Source organism: Sabethes cyaneus, chromosome 3 (assembly GCF_943734655.1).
Source record: "Sabethes cyaneus chromosome 3, idSabCyanKW18_F2, whole genome shotgun sequence".
In the NCBI taxonomy this organism is placed as follows: domain Eukaryota; kingdom Metazoa; phylum Arthropoda; class Insecta; order Diptera; family Culicidae; genus Sabethes; species Sabethes cyaneus.
In genome coordinates this window covers 148,360,311-148,383,126 of record NC_071355.1, presented here as the reverse complement: position 1 = coordinate 148,383,126, position 22,816 = coordinate 148,360,311, and the positions used below count along the sequence as shown (strand labels likewise).

Sequence of the window (22,816 nt, the reverse complement as noted above, 5' to 3'; positions counted from 1 at the left end):
TACTGCTACCCGTAGGGAACGTTTGTTGGTGATGTTAGAGAAAAACCGGCCATCTATGTGAAAGTGGTCAATCTGGTTCATTGTACGTTGCTCAGGTGATCTCACGGTGGTTTTGTGGATATCTTTGAGCGGGAAAAGGTACTTCGGATTACCAGGCCTCGAGAAGGCTCGAAATTTATGCATCGTTGGCCGTTATCGTTCGAGTCGGTGTGCAGGTTATGGGATCCTATCACTAGTATATACATTTCTTCCCTACCGACCTGAGTACATCGGGGATGGGGATGACGATCTTGATGTCCCGTGGCGAGAATCTGGCGTACGTTACCTCCAACCTCACATAAAACGCTTACTTCTCATCGTCGGGTTTACCTTCATGCGGGCAGTACACGGGATAATGCTGCAATTACAAAATTGACCCTTTATCCTTAATAGACACATTCTCTCGTTGATCACCTTTTAATCTATCACGCGATTTTGCATTCTGTTCAATACTACAGAACCCGCTCTCAGCTCGTTGGTAATGCCACCGCTCCACAGTGGCCCGGTTTCGAAAAAGTGCGGACATTAGCAATTGGGTAAATAATGTGTAATTTTTCAAAGATGGTGTCTTCGAAGAAGTTTAATAATAAAATATAGCGCGTCTTTCTGCACTATTAGGGTGACCGTGAATTCACCTATTAGGGTGATACGAACTTTTGTTTTTTAAATAAGGCCATTATTGCAAATCATTTTCAAAGTTTTTGTCACCCCCCCCTTGGAAATTGGCTTGAAAAATCGGGGGCCAAAAAATAATTTGTAGGATATGAGTTAATTTTTTCTTTATAAAATCATTTGTCTGTGGGCTCTACATCCTGAAAAACTCGAAAAATGAGTGTACGAGTTGAGTTAACGCTTCTAGCACGAAATAGAAATGGAATTTCCGATACTCGGCCAAAAAAATTTTCTTTCGATTTTGTCTTTTTGTTCGTAGATTTTTGCATGAAAAATAACAACGTATTTATTAAAAGCAAGAATAGATTTGGTTTTCACGTTTAAACTTTAAGTAAAAATGCCTAAAATCCATATTTTTTGCTCGATTAAAAAATTCTCTTTGTTTTTTTTCGCCCGCCCTTCAGTGGCCCAACACCGGAGGGACGAAAACTTTTTTAAATATTTGTAATGGCCTAATTAAAAAAAAATTTCTCCAAAAAGTTGCAGAATATACTAAAATAAGCAACTTTGCTGAATCTTACCGGTTCTTACCGGTTGCAAAATATAATGATGTGTTCATGTGTTAAAAAAGAACACTTTTTTTGTCGGAAGATTTGACCACTGCGACCATTATTTTGATCTATTGTGATATATAAAAAAAGAGCACTTAAAAATCAATTATTACGATTTTTTATTGCTTTCGAGTGTTCTGCAAAGTTTTTCAGTATGCTAAAATACACATTTTCCCTGAATACTGTTTGTCGCTAGAATGCATATTTAATAAACTAGTTGAGCCCGAATCTTACGGGCCGGAAAATATAAATGTCTATTCAGAATTCCGAAAACTGCGGATACATTCCATTGGCCAGTATTTGCGAAGATGTTTAATCTTTGTATTAGTTCTTCGAGTTCTTATATTGCATAATATAGCTCTAAGATGTTGTACATAAAAGGGTCATAGCCGGAAACTGGAACAAAGTTTTTATGGTCGTATTGGATTTTATTTATAATTTTATTTAAATGAATAAAAATTTCTGGCTGTTTGCAACTTTTATGTAGTATGATTAGTGTGAAATCTTGCTTAGAAAATTCTTGGTCGTTTGCTATTAACTAATTTTTTAAAATTTTGCGACTTGGTCCGGTCTTATTTAACACCGACCATATAATATCGCGACAAGCAATCGAGTTGGGTCGAGCAGTCGAGTCGAATAGTCAAGTCGAGCAGTCCAATCGAGCAGTCTAGTCGAGCAGTTAAATCAAACTGTTCAGTCAAGTCGGACTGGTCGACCAGTTGAGTCGAGCAGTTAAGTCGAGTAGTCCAGTCGAGCATTTGAATCGAGTAGTTAAGTCTAGTCGAGCAGTTAAGTCGAGCTGTCGAATCAAACAGTTAAGTCAAGCAGTTGAGTCGTGCAGTCGGGTTGAGTGACTAAGTCGAGCAGTCTAGTTGAGCTGTTGAACCAAGCTGTCAGTTGAATCACGCAATCAAATCGAGTAGTCTAGTCGAGCAGTTGAATCGAGCAATCGGGTTGAGCAGTTGAGTCGAGCAGCCGATTCGAATAGTCCAATCGAGTAGTTGATTCAAGCAGTTCATTCGAGCAGTTGAGTCGAGTAATCCAGTCGAGCAGTGGAATCAAACAGTTGAATCGAGTAATCCAGTCGAGCAGTGGAATCAAGCAGTTGAATCGAGCAGTTAAGTCGAGCGGCGAATCGAACAGTTGAGTCGAGCAATCTATTCGAGCAGATAAATCATGCTGTCCAGTCGAGCAATCGAATCGAACGCAGTTAAGCATGATAAGCAGTTCAATCGTGCAGTTAAGTCGAGCAGTCGGGTCGAGTAGTAAGTCAAGCAAATATGTCAAGCAGTCGAATTGAGCAATTAAGTCGAGTAGTCCACTCGAGCAGTTAAATCGAGCTGTTCAGTCAAGTCGATCTGTCCAATCAAGCAGTTTAGTCGGGCAGTCGAATCGAACAGTTCAGTCGAGCAGTTCAGTTAAGCAGTCCAGTCGAGCAATCAAATCGAGCAGTCTAATCGACCAGTCCAGTCGAGCAGCCTAATCAACCAGTTGAGCAATCGAGCAGTCGACCAGTGAGGTGACTGAGAATACAACCCATTGCTACGAAAGCATGACGTCCTGCCAGGAACCTGTTTTTAGTAACGGATAAGCCTCTTATGACGTCCTGTCAGAGACCTGGTTTTCGGTACATACATAAGCCTATTATATAAATAGATAGATAGATAGAAGTAATAAAATATATTCAAAAATAATTCGCACTATTCAATTTTTTTTTTAATTTCGGGCAACTTTGTGCAAACCAGACAAACATTGGTGAAAGTACTATAGTTTGTCTATAAAAAAAATATTTCTACCAGGAGATCTTCAAGGGAATCTCAGAAAAAATTAATTAAAAAATGTGTTATTTTTTGATAAAATGTGCGCTCTGGTGAAACTGGGCCGGTCCGCCGTGGATCTTCTAAACCTTCTCTTCTTTGCGGCAGATTTCCTGCAGTTCCAAGTGCCGAGTTTTCATTCGTCCTCGTTTCGTCGGCCAGGTCGATCCCGAATATTCCGATCCGTATTTGCCTGAATGTTTGGGGATACGTGGTATGCCCGATATTTTTGCAAAATCTGCCAAATGTGAATATTTGGTACGTATTGACGCAAGTTCATTGGTAGAACGGTAATCCGGGATCACTTTCCTATGATTTATGACATTTTCAATGTCGTATAACTTTAGTGTGAGTTTATTCTCAGACCCCTCATAATTCATCCTTCATGCAGAATTCTACGTTGCTCCGATTAAGTGTCTCGGCGATTTGCAGTCATTTTTATAATTAGTGTACCGGTCAGAGCAACCGTAAGGTGGTTTCGCCAGGGTCAATTATAACAAGATAATACTGGTTCGCGGAACGAGATTGGTGTAGTAGAGCAAGTTCTAAAGGAAGGGTAGACCCTATATCCCACAAACACGCGCAAAAATAATGATAAATAAAAAAAAAAATATGCATATTGCTTGCTCATTTCGCATTCATTCCGCAATTTCAGGTTATATCCAACAAACCTAATAAACCCTCACACCACATGAATTACTGGAGGCATACATATCCGAACATTGAAAGAATTCCAGCAATTGCCAGAAAATTCTCGCTAAAGATCATTCGAATGGTTTAGGAAACATTAGAGCTAATAATGAGTACACGTTCTATCATTAACTCATCGCAATCGTTAACAACTGACGATCTTCTTCAAAATTTCACAGCAGGGCAAGTTTGAACATTGATCTTAATAAAGCTATCATGGGTCGATTTACACTGAAGAAAAAAATTACATTCTACAATAGCTATAAGTTTCAAAAGAACTCTTTTTAAATTTTCCTGCACCGTAAAATACCTTGGAAAGTTTCTTCATAGTAAACTCAGGTGGATTACCCATCTAGGGTAAGGAATAAACAAAGGTACAAATGCTCTATGGATGTGTGTTTACAAGAAATCATTTGCGATCATGTACTACCACGTGTACTAACGGTGGGTTTTCTATGACCTACAAGGAATCACCACAACAATTGCTGCCGACAAATGCTAGACTTTGCTCGGCGGTAAATTACTTCTTGATTGCCGTGCATCGAACTGCGTTGTCACACTACTCACTGGTGCACTGGTTGCAGGAAAGTCCAAGGCTGAACTGAAAATTACCCATGATTGTAATTTATCAAATTGATTCGAAGTAATCGACGCAATTAGAATACAGGTTAATTAAGTAGAACAGGAATGGTTCGCGTAGTTTTTATCGCGTGCGTTCAACATAACAGCTTTGAAACAAGTATATTTTAATTTTTGTTTTGAACTTTTATGAAAAAGTCGGTGGAGTGAGTTGTTGGATTAAATAACAAATTCCACTTCAAATTAGGCTTTGATCAAAATTTTTAAATACATCACATACAAATGCACCACTGATACATGTGCCATATTCATTGTCGTTCGAGCGTTCCTGATTTTAACTCATATGCAATTGCAAATTTTAAATACCTCTCCGTTCGAAAGGTACACGTGATGTTTTTATAGTTTAATAGCTTCTACTACTGTAGTTGTTCGCGTGACCGGGGCTTTCTTATATACAACGGTGTTCTTTGTATATGAGCGAGATTACAGCTGTTGATCGATCTTGAACTTAGCTATTTTTTCCATGAATCCTGTTTAGTTTTAATGATAAGCGTTGTTCATGTTTTTGTTGCACTAATTACACTGTTGTTGAGCAGTCGCGTCTTTTTGAGGCTTCCTAGTAAAATGCTTGTTTCTTTTTGATAGGTTTAATCAAAACCAATTTAATGTAGCGTCCGACGCCCACGCGCTTCCTTAGCTTGAACGAAATCATTTGGTCGCGCAGCCGAGAGACAATCGTAAACGAATTCAATTGAATCAATCTTGGTGATTGAGTAAACGAGCACGTTATAAGGGCTTCACTGAAACTGTTTTGAGATGTCCCCAAATACACTGGCCTGAATGTATGTGCCAATTTTAAGCGCTTTTTTATTAGATAATAACAATCGAGTGTCAATTTGCTAACTACAGTGGTATGCACATTTTCGAGTGGTTCCATGCTTTTGATTGAAACGAGTCGGTTTGAGGACGCTTGGACTGAAAATAGATGTGTATTTGAGAGAACTTCTCATGAGCAGCTTGTTGATGGTCACAAATTCTAGCACAGCAATTGTGTATTCATATTATATTGGAATAACAATTTGTCGTTTATTCATTCGTATATCTTTATTCAGCATTCAGAATGGGCTCAATTGATTTATTTTTAAGTGGTTCGTTCACCGTGATTCCCGTATACATGCATGGAAGCTTCACCAGGCACGAGACTGAAAAAATTTGAAAAGATTATTTAAATATTTTTCATAACGGCCGATGAACAGATTTGGCTCTGCTGATTACGATCCTTTACAATTTCAGGCTTCGTGACAGCAGGGCGCCACCAGGAGAATCAGCGTCATGTAGATTGCGATTTTTAAGCAAACTTCTAGACTATCGGACTTTAACTGGCTAGGCAATCTGTCGTGGAACTTTCTTTCACGACGAGGTTAAAAAAACACAATCTTTTAGCGCGACAATGTAAATTGCTTAAAGCTGTAATAATCAGTTTAATCATTTTTAAGAATACATTAATATAATAAATTCTAAACTCACATTTTAGTGTTCAAAGTGTTTCCGTACTTCGTAGCCGTATATATTTTAATTTTAACTAATTTTAACCAGATTTTAACTGTTGCTGCCACACGTTCAATACGTTTTAACTTGTCGTGACGTTTTGTGCTGTGAGCATGTTACGCTGTACGGTTGGTAGAAGCTGGTGCAATAGAGATGCCGAAGCTGATAGAGTGGAGAACACGATTACTGCATCCGCGAGCTGTCATGATTCTGAAGGGTACTCGGATCCTCTTCGTTGTCCCGACATTCTCCGGCCCGTAAGACAGAGTTGTGCACCTCGCCAATCTCGGTTTTACCAAAATTCTCCTGACAGATGTCAATCACAGCGAGCTTTATGGCTGGACGCCGAATGATTCCGTTTTGCGTCTTCACCAACGCCTGCCTTGCAGTACCGTCTTTTCCTAGTAACAATTCGACGACCTGTCCACGTACCCAACTATTCCGCTTCCCTTCATCTACTATAAAGACCAAATCGCCGACTTTCAGCGGTTTACCACCTAAAAACCATTTCGTGCGCCTGGCTATCGTCGGAAGATATTCGCGTATCCATCTTTGCCAAAACCCGTCTAAAATGTATTTTGCTAAATTCCAATTGCTGCGCAGACACTGGAGCGCCTTCGTAGGCTCTTGCGGTGGTTGTCGTATACCATTTGAGCTTCCTAACAAGAAGTGATTTGGCGTTAACGCTTCTTGAACTTCCGATTCGAGCGGTATGTAAGTAAGTGGCCTGGAGTTTATCATACTTTCAGCTTCTAGTATGATAGTTTCGAATGTCTCTTCGTCTGGGACTCGTGGAGCATTTACAAAGGACTCTAGGGCTACCTTTACTGAGCGGACTAGCCGCTCCCAGACTCCGCCCATGTGGGGGGCCGCTGGCGGGTTGAAGTACCATTTGGTAGTGGTATTCGTGAAAGACTCAGCACATTGCTCGTTGATGAGTTGCAGTTGGTCCTGCAATTCGTTTGCTGCTCCTCGGAAATTTGTACCGTTGTCCGAGCAGATTTCGGACGGTGCGCCCCTTCGCGCAATGAATCTGCGAATACACATCTTGCATGATGCAGTAGACAGACTGTGTGCAACCTCCATGTGCACCGCACGCGTGGAGAAGCAGGTAAATAGGGCCACCCAACGCTTTACCTGGCTGCGCCCAACCTTTACCAGCAGAGGTCCAAAGTAGTCCAGTCCAACAATGGTAAATGGCCGTTCAAAAGCGATAAGTCTGGTCTTCGGTAGCGGTGCCATTTTGGGATGAGTTGGCTTCGTTGCGTAGACTTTACACCACTGGCATCGTCCAGCTACCTTTCGGATAAGATTTCGTAAGCCTGGGATGTACGCCAGTTGTCGAACTTCGTTGCATACCGTCTCACGGTTTCGATGATTGAAGCGACGATGGTAGAAATCTACGAAGAGAAAGGTTATCGGATGGTTCGCAGCTAGTATAACGGGATACTTAGCTTCGATCGGCAAGTTGGGGGCGGCGCCGATACGACCATCCAAACGAACCACTCCCTCTTCATCGATAATTACTGTTGTTTTAAACTGCGGATAGTATATCGGTACCGCCCCCGAAGGCTTTATAGTTGTATTCTTCAGCAGCTCGGCAACCATGCCCGGGTAGGATTCTCGCTGGATAATTTTCCACAATGCAGTTTCTGCTTGCTGCTGGAACGTGCGTTCTAGTAGTTTAGGAGATCTACCCGAACGACGTTGGGAGATACTGATTAACAGGAACACGTACGCTGACGCTCGTAGCATTCTTTCCCACTTTGAGAATCGGGTGACTTCGATTAACGGTTCTGCGATTATACTATGAACATTCACTACATATGTTTCACTTTCTGGTTTGGAGATCGTCCAATTTTGCTGTGGCCATGACTCTTCAGGTTCCCAGAGGAACTCTGGTCCCCGAAACCATCTACTGCTTGGATCAAAACTTGGGCTTTGCCCCCACTTTGTAGCTTCGTCGGCTACATTTTGTTTTGTTGGAACCCATCGCCATTCACCAGGATTAGTATGGGTCAATATCTCGCCGACGCGACAACCTACGTATTGTGGGTATTTTCGTTGTGTTGAGTGTATCCAATGCATTACCGTGGACGAATCTGTCCACAGATATTTTTGATTAAATGGTAACTTGTGGTGATCGATAATGTACTGCAAAAATCTAGTACCTACAGTCGCCGCTTGCAATTCAAGTCTAGGTACAGAGAGAGGTTTTATTGGGGCCACTTTTGCTTTCGCACCAACTAGGGCGCATCGAGGTTTGCCTGCTACCATAAACCGGATGTACACGATACTCGCATACGCTTCCGTACTCGCATCCACAAACATGTGCAACTGAAGTGGCTGGCATAGCTCTGGAATACACGAGCCGAAATAGGCTCGAGGAACTGTTACTTCGGTTATCTTAGGCAGAAGGTTAATCCAACGCTTCCAATCTGCATAGATAGTATCATTCACTTCTTCATCCCACTCGCACTTTGTTCTCCAGGTGTCTTGGATGATAATTCTACCGTGTATGAGGTATGCGGCTAGCAAGCCGAGGGGATCATAAAGGCTCATTACAATCCGTAACACTTGACGTTTAGTCGGACGGACTTTGTCGCATACGAATTGACGAATATTCGTTATGTCAGCAGAAAAGGTCAACTCGTCTGTTTGCGGTAACCAGCGTATGCCTAGGACAGACTCCGAACTACCACTCTCCGTCAGGTTCAGCACTTTTACAAGCGAAGGATCTACTTCTCCTAGTTTATCCAAAACTTCCACTGAGTTTGAGACAAAGTTCCGCAAATCAAACCCTCCTAGACTGTGCACTTTTCGTACATCCTCTGCCACGCGAAAGACCTCTTCGTTAGTGTCCCGGCTGTCTAGAAAGTCATCAACATAGTGGCCATTCTCTATGGCCTCTGAAGCATCCGGGTACTTATCAGCAAATTCCTTCGCATTGAGATTTTTAATATATTGGGCGGAGCACGGGGAGCAAGCAGACCCAAAAGTGGCTACATCCATGACAAAGATGGTTGGTCTTTCATTGCAGTTACTCCTCCACAGAAAGCGTTGTGACTGTCGGTCCTCGTTCCTTATTCTTATTTGGTGGAACATTTCCTTGATGTCGGCGCACACTGCTACTGCTCGTTGCCTAAACCGATAAAGCACTGCGGGAAGAGGAGTCACGAGATCTGGACCCTTTAACATCTTCGAATTGAAAGACACCCCGTTGACCTGGGCTGCCGCGTCCCAAATCAGTCTTATTTTACTGGGTTTTTTCGGATTGGTTACTACACCTAAAGGCAAATACCAAACCTTTCGTGGACTCGTTTGAACGATCTCTTCATTCGTAGCGACGTGAGCGTAACCCTTATGCAAGTAGCTAGTGATTTGTTCCCGAACTCGTTCTTCAAGTCGAGGATCCCTGGACAGTTTTTTCTCCAGGCATTTCATACGACTTACGGCCATGCTCCAACTGTCCGGAAACGTGATGCTATCACTTCTCCATAACAGCCCGGTTTCAAACCCACCTGGTACCCTTTTCGTAGTGGACTGCAACAGGGATTGTGCTCTCTCTACCTCTCGGGACACGGGAGTAACGCTTGATGCAACTCCTAAATTTTCTGCAAGAAAATACTGCTTGACCATTTCGTGCAGTTGTAGATCAGAATCGGTAACTACCGGACGGCTAACGTGGTATGCTCGGAAAAAATCTTTATTTGATCGCTCAGGGAGCCCCCCATAAATACACCAACCCAATCGCGTTTTCGTGGCCACAGGATGTCCTCGAGGTCCTTCACGAATTTTTAGCGGCGTGGTCAGATAAATATTTTCAAGTCCAATTAGCAGCTGTGGTCTCGCCATATGATATTCTTCGAGTGGTAGACCACGTAGGTACGGATACTGTCGCTCGAGAACTGAAGGGCATACGGACTGTATTGGAAGGTCGAGCTGGTCAACTGTACGAGCGTTGATCAGGTTGAAACGGTGAGCTTTTCCCCTCCCGGAAATATTCACATCTGTAACACGAGAGTCCGCTTCAATGCGAGACACATTTCCAGTCCATTTAAGATGAAGCGGATCAGGCAAACCCTTTAATTCCAGTTCATCCGCTAAACCTTTTTCGATCATTGTTACTTCAGATCCTTCATCTAAAAGCGCAAATGTATTTAAAACCTTTGTTTGATTATACACCGTTACAGGAATTATTCGATACACAGTCGGCTGCCCAACGCTGTGATGATTTTGTCGGTTAACAGACACTTCGGTGTCTTGGGGAGAGTAATGGAGTAGGGGATGGTGTCGTAAACGGCACTCATCGACGGTACAATCTTTGGGTCTTCTGCACGGCCAAGGCGAATGGCTTTTTAAACAGGATCTGCACAAATTATGCTGACGAAGAACTCTCCACCTTTCATCTGGACTAGAATGTATAAACTTACCGCACAGCTCTAAACCGTGACCGGACTTTTCACACACCGGACAAATCTTCTCAAATCGTAAGGATTTCGGGCCATCCCTGTTTCTGTATTCACCGGTCTGATGATTGTAAGAGGATTTGGTCCTATAATTTCCACCATTGGGTTTGTGTTCCTCGCCTTGTGAGACCTTGGAAGACGACGGACAGTACGGAGTAACTTCGCTAGCTTTCCTCATTATTTCCGACATAAACTTCCCGAAGCAGCCTACGTTGGCATATCCTGCCGCTTCTTTATAGTCAACCCACTGCAACTTTATAGTGGATGGCAATTTCTCCACCATTTCCTGTAGCAACGTTGGATTTGCTAGATGATCTTCCATGTTGGCTGCAATAAGGTGATCACAGTAATTTTGAACCGCTAACCCATATGCAATTAGTGTGTCTAATTTTCCTTCTCTCGGCGAAGGAGTATTGCGAATATCATTTAAAAGCAAATTAATCAGCGTTTCTGATCTACCGAATAACATCCGCAATGTATCTATCACGTGGGGTACCGCCGCCGGTAGCAACAGCCTACTTCGCACGGCTGCCAGCGCATCGCCCTTCAAACTTCTTTGGAGGCGGATCAAACTTTCCGCGTTGGAGTATCCACATTCGCTTGTAGAATTCTCCCAGTTGCTATAGAATAGCGGCCAATCAGCTGGGTTACCAGAAAAGGTGGGTAAATCTTTTGGCAAAACCTGGCGTGCTGCCAGTTGTGCTTCCGTCAAAGCACGGTGAGCGGCATTAGCGTTCTCGCTCGAATGCTTCCTTTCCTCTTGCGGCGCTGGATTGGGCGTCACCGGGTTTTGTCGTGTCATTCGCGATGCGGCTGATGGCGGTTGATCATCGTCTTTATCACCCGTTGGAAGAGCAGCGGGCTCAAGTGCAGTCGAGTGACGGAAAAAACCTCTACATTTTCGTACTATATCAATTTGTTTACCTTCGCCGGGTTGAATCTTCGGCGGATTCGGAGCCGGTGCATTTTGTTTTTCACTGCACTGCGCGAGTAACACAGGAAGGCCTGCTAGCCAGTCACTAGCCTTTCTTACGCCTGAATCGCGGCTCGATCCCTTTCTACTTCTTTCCTCATCCAAATGCGCGTTCATAATCTGATACTTTTTTTTAATGTACTCTTCCTCCAGTTTTTTTAGGGCTTTTTCACGCAACTGGTTCTCTTCCAAATGATTTCTGGCCAACGCAGCCTCTTTCTCCCGTTGACGACGTTCTTCTTCAAGACATTTCCGTTCAAACTCCGCTTGCTTCTCTCGCTGCTCGGCTTGCCTTTGAATACGCTGTAACTCAAGCTGCTTTTTTTCCTCTAGCTGCTGCAATTCCAATGCAGCCTTAGCTGCTCGCGTAGTGGACGTACTGGATCTCGATCGTATCTCGTCTTGATCGCCATGTTCCGTTTGGCCGTTCAGGCATTTCGAACAGCTCCAATCTCGGTCCGCCACGGAATCTTCCACGTTGACACATCGAAAATGATACCACACGTGGCAAGCATCACAAGCTACCATCAATTCATTATCCGGATCGGAACAGATTCCGCAACTGTAAGTTGTTTTTTTCGGCATCTTTCCGTACTTCGGGTTACGGCTTCAGTTAGTCGGATTCACTTAAATTTCTGCCGTAAAATCTTTAAGAATGTCGTGGAACTTTCTTTCACGACGAGGTTAAAAAAACACAATCTTTTAGCGCGACAATGTAAATTGCTTAAAGCTGTAATAATCAGTTTAATCATTTTTAAGAATACATTAATATAATAAATTCTAAACTCACATTTTAGTGTTCAAAGTGTTTCCGTACTTCGTAGCCGTATATATTTTAATTTTAACTAATTTTAACCAGATTTTAACTGTTGCTGCCACACGTTCAATACGTTTTAACTTGTCGTGACGTTTTGTGCTGTGAGCATGTTACGCTGTACGGTTGGTAGAAGCTGGTGCAATAGAGATGCCGAAGCTGATAGAGTGGAGAACACGATTACTGCATCCGCGAGCTGTCATGATTCTGAAGGGTACTCGGATCCTCTTCGTTGTCCCGACACAATCCGTAAAATCCGTTTTTAAGGGCCCGAAAACCTCTTTCACTACAAAATCGCTTCTCCGCACGCCTGCCCTTCGAATAATATCTTCCAATGCTTCCAACTATATAACATCACAAACGAGTCCGATATCCCACCCGTTATCTTGACGCCTAACGTGGAACTATCAGGAATGGTACGAATTGGCGTAATCAGTTTTGTTATAAAATCATGTTCAATCCTAATCTGCCATAGCTCATTTCGCTTTACTGAATCGTGCGCTGCCTTGAAGTCTATAAACGGATGTTGAATCTGCAGGTTGAATTTCCGAAATTTGTCGAGGATCTATTGCAAGATGAATAATCGTCCTGGAGTGGATAATCCGTGGAGTGTAGTTTCCAAGAACCAATTAGTATTCGCCAACGAAGCACTATACCACGATAGTTGTTGCATTTCAATCGATGCTTTCGTTGTAGATTAGGAAGATAAGACCTTCCAACGAATCTACGAGTAATCATACCGCAAACCACAACTGCATTTTCCACAGTTAAAAAAGTTTTGGACTTAAACGTCGTTCTAAGACTTGACCCTTCTTTATCGACAGACTTCACAGCCATTTTCCACAGTTATTGGTCCTTTGCACTGCAACTGATTTGCAATTTCAAACATCTGTCAATAATAACAGTTATCTCTTTTGGAATATTCGAAGCATACTACACAAGAGAACGTTAAAAGTATCGCAACAGCCAATCTTCATGTGGTTCAAGGGTTGCACAAGACCGGCGAATCATGGGTACTTAAGGAGAGCTCCTTGGGTGAGCGTCCGATTAAAAATTGGCTTGAGTTATAATTTCGATTTCGAAAGTTGGCCTTCTGTTGGCAGATAATACACGAACACAATTTTCCGGACTGATTAGAGCTACATTGAATCAAGTGTTGTGTTTCGTGCGCATCTCTTGAATATGCTCGAGTTCCTCAGCCTCTTATCCAGCATTTCCTACCCCTACCTCCTCGTGGTATCAGCCAGGGACCATACAACAGCCTCGTGGTACCATACGAGCAACCTAAGTGGAGATCGGGTTTCCAACCCTGGTGAAAACTAAGGTCGCATGCTCACAGGGAAGGGGGATTCATCATCTTCGCCCATCGTCTTCGTGCCAGTGTGGGACGCTAAACGATACTGTAACGATGATCTTCCGGCCACACAGACCGTGGGACCATCGGAGATCTCAACGCTCAGGTTGGCCAAGAGGAGGAACTCACACTGGCTATAGAAAAGAACAGCAAACAACCTACGAAGTACCTACTTCCGGCATGGCCTCTCGTATCGGTACACCTGGAGATCAGCAAAACAGACCGATTTACAAATCGCGTAGAGGGTTGCGGCAAGAGGATATACTGTCCTGTATGTTATTCAATATCGCTATTGAAGGTGTGATCCGGCGAGTGCGCATCGAAACGAGAGGAACGATCTTCAGGAAGAGTAGCCAACTCCTAGCCTTCGCCGACCTCGACCTCATTACTAGAAATCTTGGGACGACGGATGCAATCTTCGCCAGACTAAAAACGGAGGCTAGGAGGGTAGAGTTACAAATCAATGTGTCGAAAATCAAATATACGGTAGGAAGAGGCTCCAGAGAACGCAACGTTTTCCTCCCACGGAGAGTGACTATTGACGGCGATTTGGGGTCTCTGGTCATCGCTGACAAGAATACGAATAAGGAGATCCAACGACGCACTCTTGGTGGAAAACTTGCTTACTTTTCCCTCCGCAAGATGCTTCGATCTGGGAACACACGCCGTCGCACAAAGCTGACGAAGTAAAAAACGCTAATTAAACCGGTAGTCCTCTACGGACTTGAGACATTAACTTTGTTTACGGAAGATATACGTGCACTAGCCGTATTTGAACGAAAGGTGTTGCGGACTATTTTTGGCGGAGTACAAACGAAAAGCGGAGAGTGGCGGGGGCGTATGAGTCACGAGCTATAGGCGCTACTAGGAGAGATTCCCAATTCACATCATACACCGGGTGAAAGTTGAGAGACTACGGTGGGCCGGCCAAGTCGCGAGGATGCCGGACGACTGTGCAGTGAAATCCGTTCTCTTCAAGAATCCCACCGGCACCAGGAATAGAGTGGCGCAACAAGCTAGATGGCTCGACCAGGTTTAGGCCGACTTGCGTGTGTCGAGACGCGCAACGAATTGGCGACGAGTAGCCCAGGATCGAGTACAATGGAGAGGAATTCTTGATACGGCAAGAGCCATCCCGGCTCTCGGCTGCTAAAGTTAGTAAAGTACTTCTCGGATATCATCGACGTAAGAACCAATCATGGCGCAAACATCAATGCTGACCGGAGACCGCTATTTATTGATAGTGCCTCAAGGATTTTCCGTTGCTCCCAACATAGGGTACCGTCTCCCGCCACGAACCTGGAACAACTCAAGCTACCTGAAGTCGCTACTGAGTACGCGCAAAGCCAGCAAAACCAGTTTTCCGGGATAAAAAGCGCCACCCGGAAGATATTAAGTTCGAGGACATGGAACAGCTGTTGCTCTCTGGAAATGCGTAAATTCTACAAGAAGTTGGACGTATTTCGCAAAGGCTTTGTGCCGCGCACCGAATTATGTCGGGATAAAGACGGAAGGAAATTTGCCGGATGAATGTGAGGTGATCAAACGGTGAAAACAGCATTACAATGAGCACCTGAATGGCGCAGGGATGGAATCGCAACGTAGCAGAGGGAATGACTACATCAGTACGGCGGATGATGGTGATGTACCAACTTCCACAGTAGGCGAAGCGATCAAAGCCATCAAACAGCGCAGGAGCAACATAGCAGCTGGCAAAAGTTGGGAAGTTGGGATGTTGGAACTACCGAGCGATCACTATTCTCAACACCGTCTATAAAGTACTTTCTTCGATCATCTTTCGTCAGTTATCGCCGCTAGCAAATAGATTTGTTACTAAGCCGGTTTTTTGGACCGGCGATAGACAATGGACCAAATCTTTGTGTTGCGGCAGATCCTCTACAAGTTTCGCGAATGCCAAGTACTTACGCACCACGTATTCATAGATTTCAAGGCTGCCTATGATACTATCAACAGTGAACAACTATGAAAATGGACGAAAACGGGTTTTCCAGGAGCCTGACAAGGCTGATTAAGGTCACTATGCCTCAGGTTCTACATCGCGCTAGACGATGTTGTGAAATGGGACACGGTCTTCAACAAATCCAGACACTTTATCTGTTTCGCTGATGACGTGGACATTGTCGAAAGGACGGTTGCAGGTGCTAACTGAGTAGTATACTAAGCTGAAACGTGAAGCAGAGAAGGTTGAATTAGTGGTGTATACGTCTAAAACCAAGTATTTGTTAGCAGGAGGAACCGAGCGCGATCCAGCTCGCTTAGTAATGGATGGACTTAGTAATAGAACGGGATAATAGACGGCGACGAGTTCGAGTTGGTGGACGAATTTGTATTCATCGGGTTGTTGATGACGTCGGATTACAACTGCAACAGAGAAATACGCAGACGTATTCTACGTATACTACGACTTCTATAAGACCCTAAGGCCTGATGAGCTTCACCCTCGTACTAAATGTATCATGTACAAAAGGCTAATAAGAACGGTAGTCTACGGGAACGAAACGTGGATAATGCTCGACAAAGACCTGAAAGCACTTGTCATTTTCGAACGTGGTGTCTTTAGGACCATCTTTGGCGGAGTATAGGAGAACGTATGGAAAAGAAGGATGAACCGCGAGCTGGTGCAGCTTTTCGGCGAACTCAGTATCCAGAAAGTCGCTGAGGCTGGAAGGATATAATGAGCGGGGCATATTGGGAGCTTGCCAGAAAACAGCTCCGCAAAAATCGTGTTTGCTTCAAATCCGGTTGGAAACCAGGGTAAATAAGCCAATTCCTAGGCTTCGCAAATGACTTGGGTATCATAGCCAAGAATTTTCCGAATTTTGTCATAATTTGAAAAACGGATTATTCTATTTCCTAGGTAAGGAACATTCCGTCACAATATCTTCCAACTCATTACTGCTAATCAAGTTTTCTTTTGCTGATGACAGGTAAACATTTGCAGTTCTAATGTTATGATCCCGCGACTTACTTAGAGGGCGGCCCAGGCTCAAGAATAATCGGTCGCACATCGAATGATAAAATTGAAGCTTAGTTTCACTTTTTCTTTATTTATTTGCATATCGCTTACGAGCTAAGTAAAAATAAATTACATATTCAGGCATATCCTCATGCAGTGAACGACGCGCCGCAGGTCGTTCATCAGCTTGTTGGTTTGTTTGTTTGATCGCTCACTATTTTTTGTAGCTAATCTAAGATTTGACATCAAACCTCGTTAGCATTTCCTGGGTATTTTTTTTTTATTTAACTATCCAATGCAGCACACTGGCTGGCAGTGGAGTATGGATTTGGTTGCAGTGGAATTATTGGTCAATACTTTTCAATCTATTGGATAACATTGGGGTTTTGCTGATATGCCTGTGCTCAGTATAGGTTGACTAAATTGCTAAAGATATTCGCTTACTATTCACGGCTAATGAAAGTTGGCCAAGGGTTTAATGATTTATATGTAAAATTTTAACATTAATTGTTACCATTTTCTGCCGTGTTGCGAAGCATGCAGAAATTTACTTGCTGATCATAACGAAGCTAAGTGCTTTGTATATAATAAATATCACCGTTTTAATGAATTCCTTACGAATCACTTGCCTTAGGTATGCTACAGTTCTATTCCACTCTAACTATTAAATTTGATTAAAAACCTTTAATTTTTGAAACTTCTAGTTAATTTGTGTTGCTTTTTGATCAGCCGCTTTTCAAACTATTTAGTGGTTTTTAGTTTCACCGAGTGACATAGGTTCATAGGGAATTCATTGCATTCTGGCGGCGCTGGCACATCTCAATGTATTCGGTTGCATAGGCCTATTCCTGTTTCAACTATGATTTTTTTTACTTTCCTTTACACGGAACGGAAGATTACACGGTTGGGCCCCTAAATGAGCCGTATTTATTTGTACAATTGCTCTACATTAGACACAATTTGTATCGTGATTTGTTCCTAGTCTATTATCGCTGTCTATCTACACGTTCCTCTAGGCTATGTATTTAGGTTACGGTTGGTAAACTCAAAACGCGTGGTTCTAAGCAGACTGGAAATGTGCATCACACACACTTTTTGATCAGACTTAGATGCTAGTTGTTTGAAAACAATCGGTCATTTCAGTGGTGGTTGTGGCAAGTGGCTGATTAGTTCGGATAACGGTAAAAGATAGGATTGTACGGTCTCTTGGAGAAACGCTCCGGTTGGACATCGGCACGCAGGATGACCACCCCGGACGGGTTCACTTTGACCTTGATTTTGGTTTGCGGGCTGAGTATTCCGTAGTCGACTTCTTCGTACAAATCCTGTCAAGAGATGAGTTGATTGAGAATGTTGGAAACTAGTTTTAAAAAATGTTGGAACTTTTTTTTCTACGTACCTCAACCCTGTAACCGGTGGGTGAAATCAATCCCAGTTCACGTAACGTGACCGCCACATCCGATGGAGTTCCGTCGGTTCGCCGGTTCACGAATGCAACGGCGTACGAGTAGAATGTCTGGTAAATGGGAGTGATTGGTCGGGACCAGATCTCGATACCCTTGTGCTGTAACGCAGAATGGCAAAAAATAAGTTTGGTAAAATTATTGGTGTTAGTGTTTTGTGATAATAATAATGTACAGTAATAATTGGTGTGTTATTAATATGAATAATTTTACTGCCATTTTCTCTAGATTTTTCATTAATCCTTTCTCTTATAGACCTCGTGCTTTGTCTTGATCTTTGCAATGAGGTCAGTTATTTGATTTATTTTGTATAGGGTAGATGCTCCAGTAGTTGTGGTAGTACCAGTAGTGGTGGAAACTCGAAATATATCATAATTTTGGCGGATTTCGAGATAATTTCAGTTTTCTATTGTTAAATATATATTTGTTAACAGTTTTATCTAAGATACACAGTTAAAATTCAAGATGTTGGTGCAAAAATTACAAATTCCTTATCAGCAGACCAATCAAGTGGAATTGCTTAAGAAATTCGTAACAACCCATAGTTATATGGAACAAATAGTTGTTGTTTTCCTCCATCCAATCCTTATTATTAATTAAAAAAGGATAAATACTAATAGTTTTTAGAATGCTAAGGTGACGTGTAAGATTACCTTCAAAGAGGTTCATAGATCTATTGATCCTTAGAGCACTCTTTTTAGCTTCTGTATTGTAATTGTATAAACTGATGCAACGAAACCTTCCTTCCTCGAAGCCTTCGACCTTTGAAGGGTTCTCTACTGAATTATTGCTTTCGCTGGTCTTTCATCCGGCATCCTTGCTACTTGGCCAGTCGATTGTAGCCTGCCGTGTTTAAGTCGCCACATAATATTCGTATCTTTGTAAACTTGATATATTTCATGATTCATGCGCCTGCGCCACATTTCTTCTTCTAATATGAATTGATCGCTAGATCTTACGCTCAGAAATGCCAAGAGCTCGTCTCTCTTTCAACTTCGTGGCAGTAGAGTACCGGGAGAATTAGTGTCTTATAGAGCGTTTCGTTCGAGTTTCGTACGGAGTTGCAGACTACGGGACCTTAACTGGCTACGTAATCCGTAGCAGGTCTTGTTGGCAACCGCTATCCGCGTTTTTACTTTACAGCTCACATCGTTGTCAGATGTCACAATGTACCAAGGTAGTCAAATTCGTCGACCACTTCAAAAGTATCTCCGTCTATCATTACACCAATTCTACCATCTAACCATTTAACGTCATAAACGAGTTTGATGTTTCACCCGCTATCCTAACGCTTGATTTTAAATATTTAGCACGTTTAAAATTTGTTTTGTTGGAAAACCATATTCAAGCACAATCCGTTCAGTGCATTTCGTTTAACTGAATCATACGCCGCTTGAAGTTTATAAAGTTTATAAGTTTCTAAATTCATGGAATTTATCGCAAGGTAAACATTTGATCCATGTCCCTTTGTTGATATTCGTCAACAAAGGTTTCCTGCAAAGGCCTCAGCTTGAGAAACAGGATGCGGGAGAGAATTTTGTATGCAAAATTGAGGAGAATAATGCCTCGATAATTGCTACATTCAAGTCGATGGCTCTTTTTGTAAATAGAGTATACTTCTTCTTCTTCTTCTTCTTCTTCAGTATAGAGCCGGGGTGGCTCGTGCTGTTTCAAGCACTCGTCTCCATTCAACTCGGTCTTGGGCCACTCGTCGCCAATGAATTTCCTAGTCGTCTCAGAAGTCGCAAATCGCTTTCGACCTGGCCATCGTGCACGCTGGGCCCCCTTGTTCCTGGTGCCGGTGGGGTTGTTGATGAGGGCTATTTTCGTCGCACTGTCGTCCGGCATCCTTACGACGTGTCCGGCCCACCGTAGCCTGCTAACTTTCGCTAGATGTACGATGGGAGTCTCCCCAAGCAGTGCCTGTAGCTCGTGATTCATACGCCTCAGCCACTCTCCGCTTTCAGTTTGTACTCCGCCAAATATCGTCAGCAGCACTTTCCGCTCGAACACGGCAAGGGCACGTACGTCCTCCGTAAGCAGCGTCGCGGCTTCAAGTCCATAAAGAACTACCGGTCTAATAAGAGTTTTTTACATTGTTAGCTTCGTGCGGCGGCGTACGCTTCCTGATCGTAGCGTTTTCCGAAGAGCAAAGTAGGCCCGATTTCCCGCTTGGATGCGCCGCTGGTTTTCCTTACTAGCGTTGTTGTCCGCGGTTACCAGCAATCCCAAATACACGAACTCCTCTACCACTTCTAGTTCGTCGCCGTCAAAGGTTACCGTCCGAGGGAGACGTGCGTTTGTTTCCTTTGAGCCTCTTCCTTTCATGTATTTGGTCGTCGACGCATTTATTTTTAGCCCAATTCTCCTAGACTCTGCTTTCAGTCTGGCGTAGATTGCCTCCGCCGTCGCAAAGTTCCTGGCTATGATATCGAAGTCATCTGCAAAGCCTAGAAGTTGGCTACTATTGGTAAAAATCGTGCCTCGTTTCGATGCTAGGGTTGCCAAGTGGCCGGTTTTTGGCCGGCCTGACCGGTTTTTCACCTGCAAAGCCGGTGGCCGGTCAATCCTGCAAAAAGGCCGGTTTTCCGACATAGGAAGCCGGATTAGTACTTTTTTCCTGATTTGTTAAATTTTCTGATAAATTTATTAGCAATCCTGAACAGTGGGTCATTGAAGTTAGCCAGTTTTGCAGTGACAATACTTTGCTTCTGGCGGTAATATACTGTTCCGTGATCGTCGTAAGGGGGGCAGGTTACCAACGGGACTGTGATATTCACCATGCAATATGTGACGAAAGTGTTGCGCTTTGCACACCACCGCCAGCGGCGGTGGCTGCGAACGGACTGAACTTTAGACTCAAGTTTATTCCCCTATTTATACATCGTTCTATAATTGCTTATTGTTACTATATCTAGCCAGAACAACAATAGCGCTTTGCCTCATATTCGACCGAGTACACTGATTGTTGTTCTGCTAGATGTGAAGGTCAACGCGGTCATATTGCGGCTTTGTGCCGCAACATACTCCCGCACCAAAACCGACGGTTTTACACTGCGATGTACAAAACGAGAATGATTCTAGGGCTTAGCAGGAAGGCAAAAATTTAACTCGTGAGGTGTTGTTGAAGTCTCTCAGTCTATCACTTGAACTGGCGCAGAGTGGCCGGTATAACGTAACTGGACCGTGTGTCCCTACACAATGGCGCGGAGTGGCCTGAATAACGAATCTGGACCTGGTGTCCTGGAGTCGAGTGGCTGGATCATCAAAAACGAATTGGCGCTGGGTGGCCGGGTTATCACAGCTGGACCTGGCGTCCTCACAAAATGGCGCTGCGTGGCCGGATTATTACAACTGGACCTGGCGTCCTCACAAATTGGCGCTGATTGGCCAGATTATAACGATTGGACCTGGCGTCCTCACAAGTTGACGCAGAGTGGCCGAAGGTTACAACTGGATCTGGTGTCCACACAAATCGGCACTTGGTGGCCGGATTATCACACATAAATTCTCATTACGATGTACCGATGAAACGAAATGGATGAACGACAGAATGCCAGCGAGTTAGCTTCCTTCTGGCGAACGACCCAGATGAAATTTCTATCCGCAAATGAGCACTTGCTGATAAGAATACACCCTCGGATGCTGCAAGCTTCGGTGCTGTACAGCCCTCCTACTACTGGCTGAATCCAAAACCGGGGATTCAGAAGCTGAATGTATTTTACTAAGCGGCTGGGATTTGTTGCTAAGCGGCTGCGAAGTCACCCACACCGGCCTAGCTGAAGTGTAGTGAATGAAATCCTATTTCGACTATCGATATGCCGTAATTCCTCTGGTACGACGAGCACAGCAAGGTTCAGCGGTATCGTCCCACTACGTGGATGCCAAATGTAACACACTCTAGTAGCAATGCAGCAACACGGTCGATGGATTTGATGTCCCGTTAGTAAACTGTTACTGTTCTAGTCACTATCCCACTACCGAAAATATCACGTGTTGGTTCGAACCGATAGCACGATCGATAAAACTGAAGTCCCGTTGGTAAAACGTTGTCAGTGCCAGGACAAATCCTGGTCACGGCACCAATGTTCCGTGATCGTCGTAAGGGGGGCAGGTTACCAACGGGACTGTGATATTCACCATGCAATATGTGACGAAAGTGTTGCGCTTTGCACACCACCGCCAGCGGCGGTGGCTGCGAACGGACTGAACTTTAGACTCAAGTTTATTCCCCTATTTATACATCGTTCTATAATTGCTTATTGTTACTATATCTAGCCAGAACAACAATAGCGCTTTGTCTCATATTCGACCGAGTACACTGATAGTTGTTCTGCTAGATGTGAAGGTCAACGCGGTCATATTGCGGCTTTGTGCCGCAACATATACTTTAAATTGTCCACCAGCACCAGCAGCAACTAGTTGTCTTCTAGTATCTTCAATAATCCATGCAATGTTCGTTGTGATTTCGATTCCGATGATCCTCTACACATTACATTACGCACTTTACATATTCCAGGTAAATCCTCTAGTAATATGCTGCCACCATCCCCCCCCCAGCAGATTTTGAAGGCAGGAACGATCGGCCGGGTTTTGAAATTTTCGGACTTGGCAACCCTATTCGATGCCCGCTCGTCGGATCATCCCCTCAAAAGCGATGTTGAACAGCATGCAGGATAGACCGTCACATTGTCTGAACCTTCGCCGCGGTTCGAAGGGACTCGAGAGTGTCCCAGAGATGCGTACGAATCACATCACTGGATCCAATGTAGCTCTGATCAGTTGCGTCAGTTTGTCCGGAAAACCGTGTTCGTGAATTATCTGCCATAGCTTGTCTCGATCGACTGTATCGTATTCTGCTTTGAAATCA

General features: G+C 43.6%; 2 protein-coding genes and 1 long non-coding RNA gene across 3 annotated transcripts in view; 1 reads left to right on the top strand and 2 right to left on the bottom strand.

Moving 5' to 3' along the window:
* The window catches only part of LOC128744281 (6-phosphofructo-2-kinase/fructose-2,6-bisphosphatase 1-like), a 173,852-nt gene that overhangs the window by 5,721 nt on the left and 145,315 nt on the right, over window positions 1-22,816 (top strand). The gene's annotated exons all lie outside the window — the stretch shown is intronic.
* Window positions 5,474-5,977, bottom strand: LOC128744282 (uncharacterized). Its single transcript, XR_008412380.1, has 3 exons — window positions 5,876-5,977; window positions 5,634-5,815; window positions 5,474-5,550 (listed from the first exon to the last, which is right to left on the bottom strand). It is a non-coding gene; the product is annotated as an uncharacterized LOC128744282 (long non-coding RNA).
* Window positions 16,564-22,816, bottom strand: part of LOC128744280 (alpha-N-acetylgalactosaminidase) — a 107,993-nt gene continuing 101,740 nt past the window's right edge. Inside the window, exons 6-7 of the mRNA XM_053841137.1 lie at window positions 17,883-18,047; window positions 16,564-17,808 (exon numbers count right to left, since the gene is read on the bottom strand). Of these exons, the coding sequence (XP_053697112.1) occupies window positions 17,650-17,808; window positions 17,883-18,047 (324 nt within the window). The 3' untranslated portion in view covers window positions 16,564-17,649. The remainder of the gene's footprint in view (window positions 17,809-17,882; window positions 18,048-22,816) is intronic.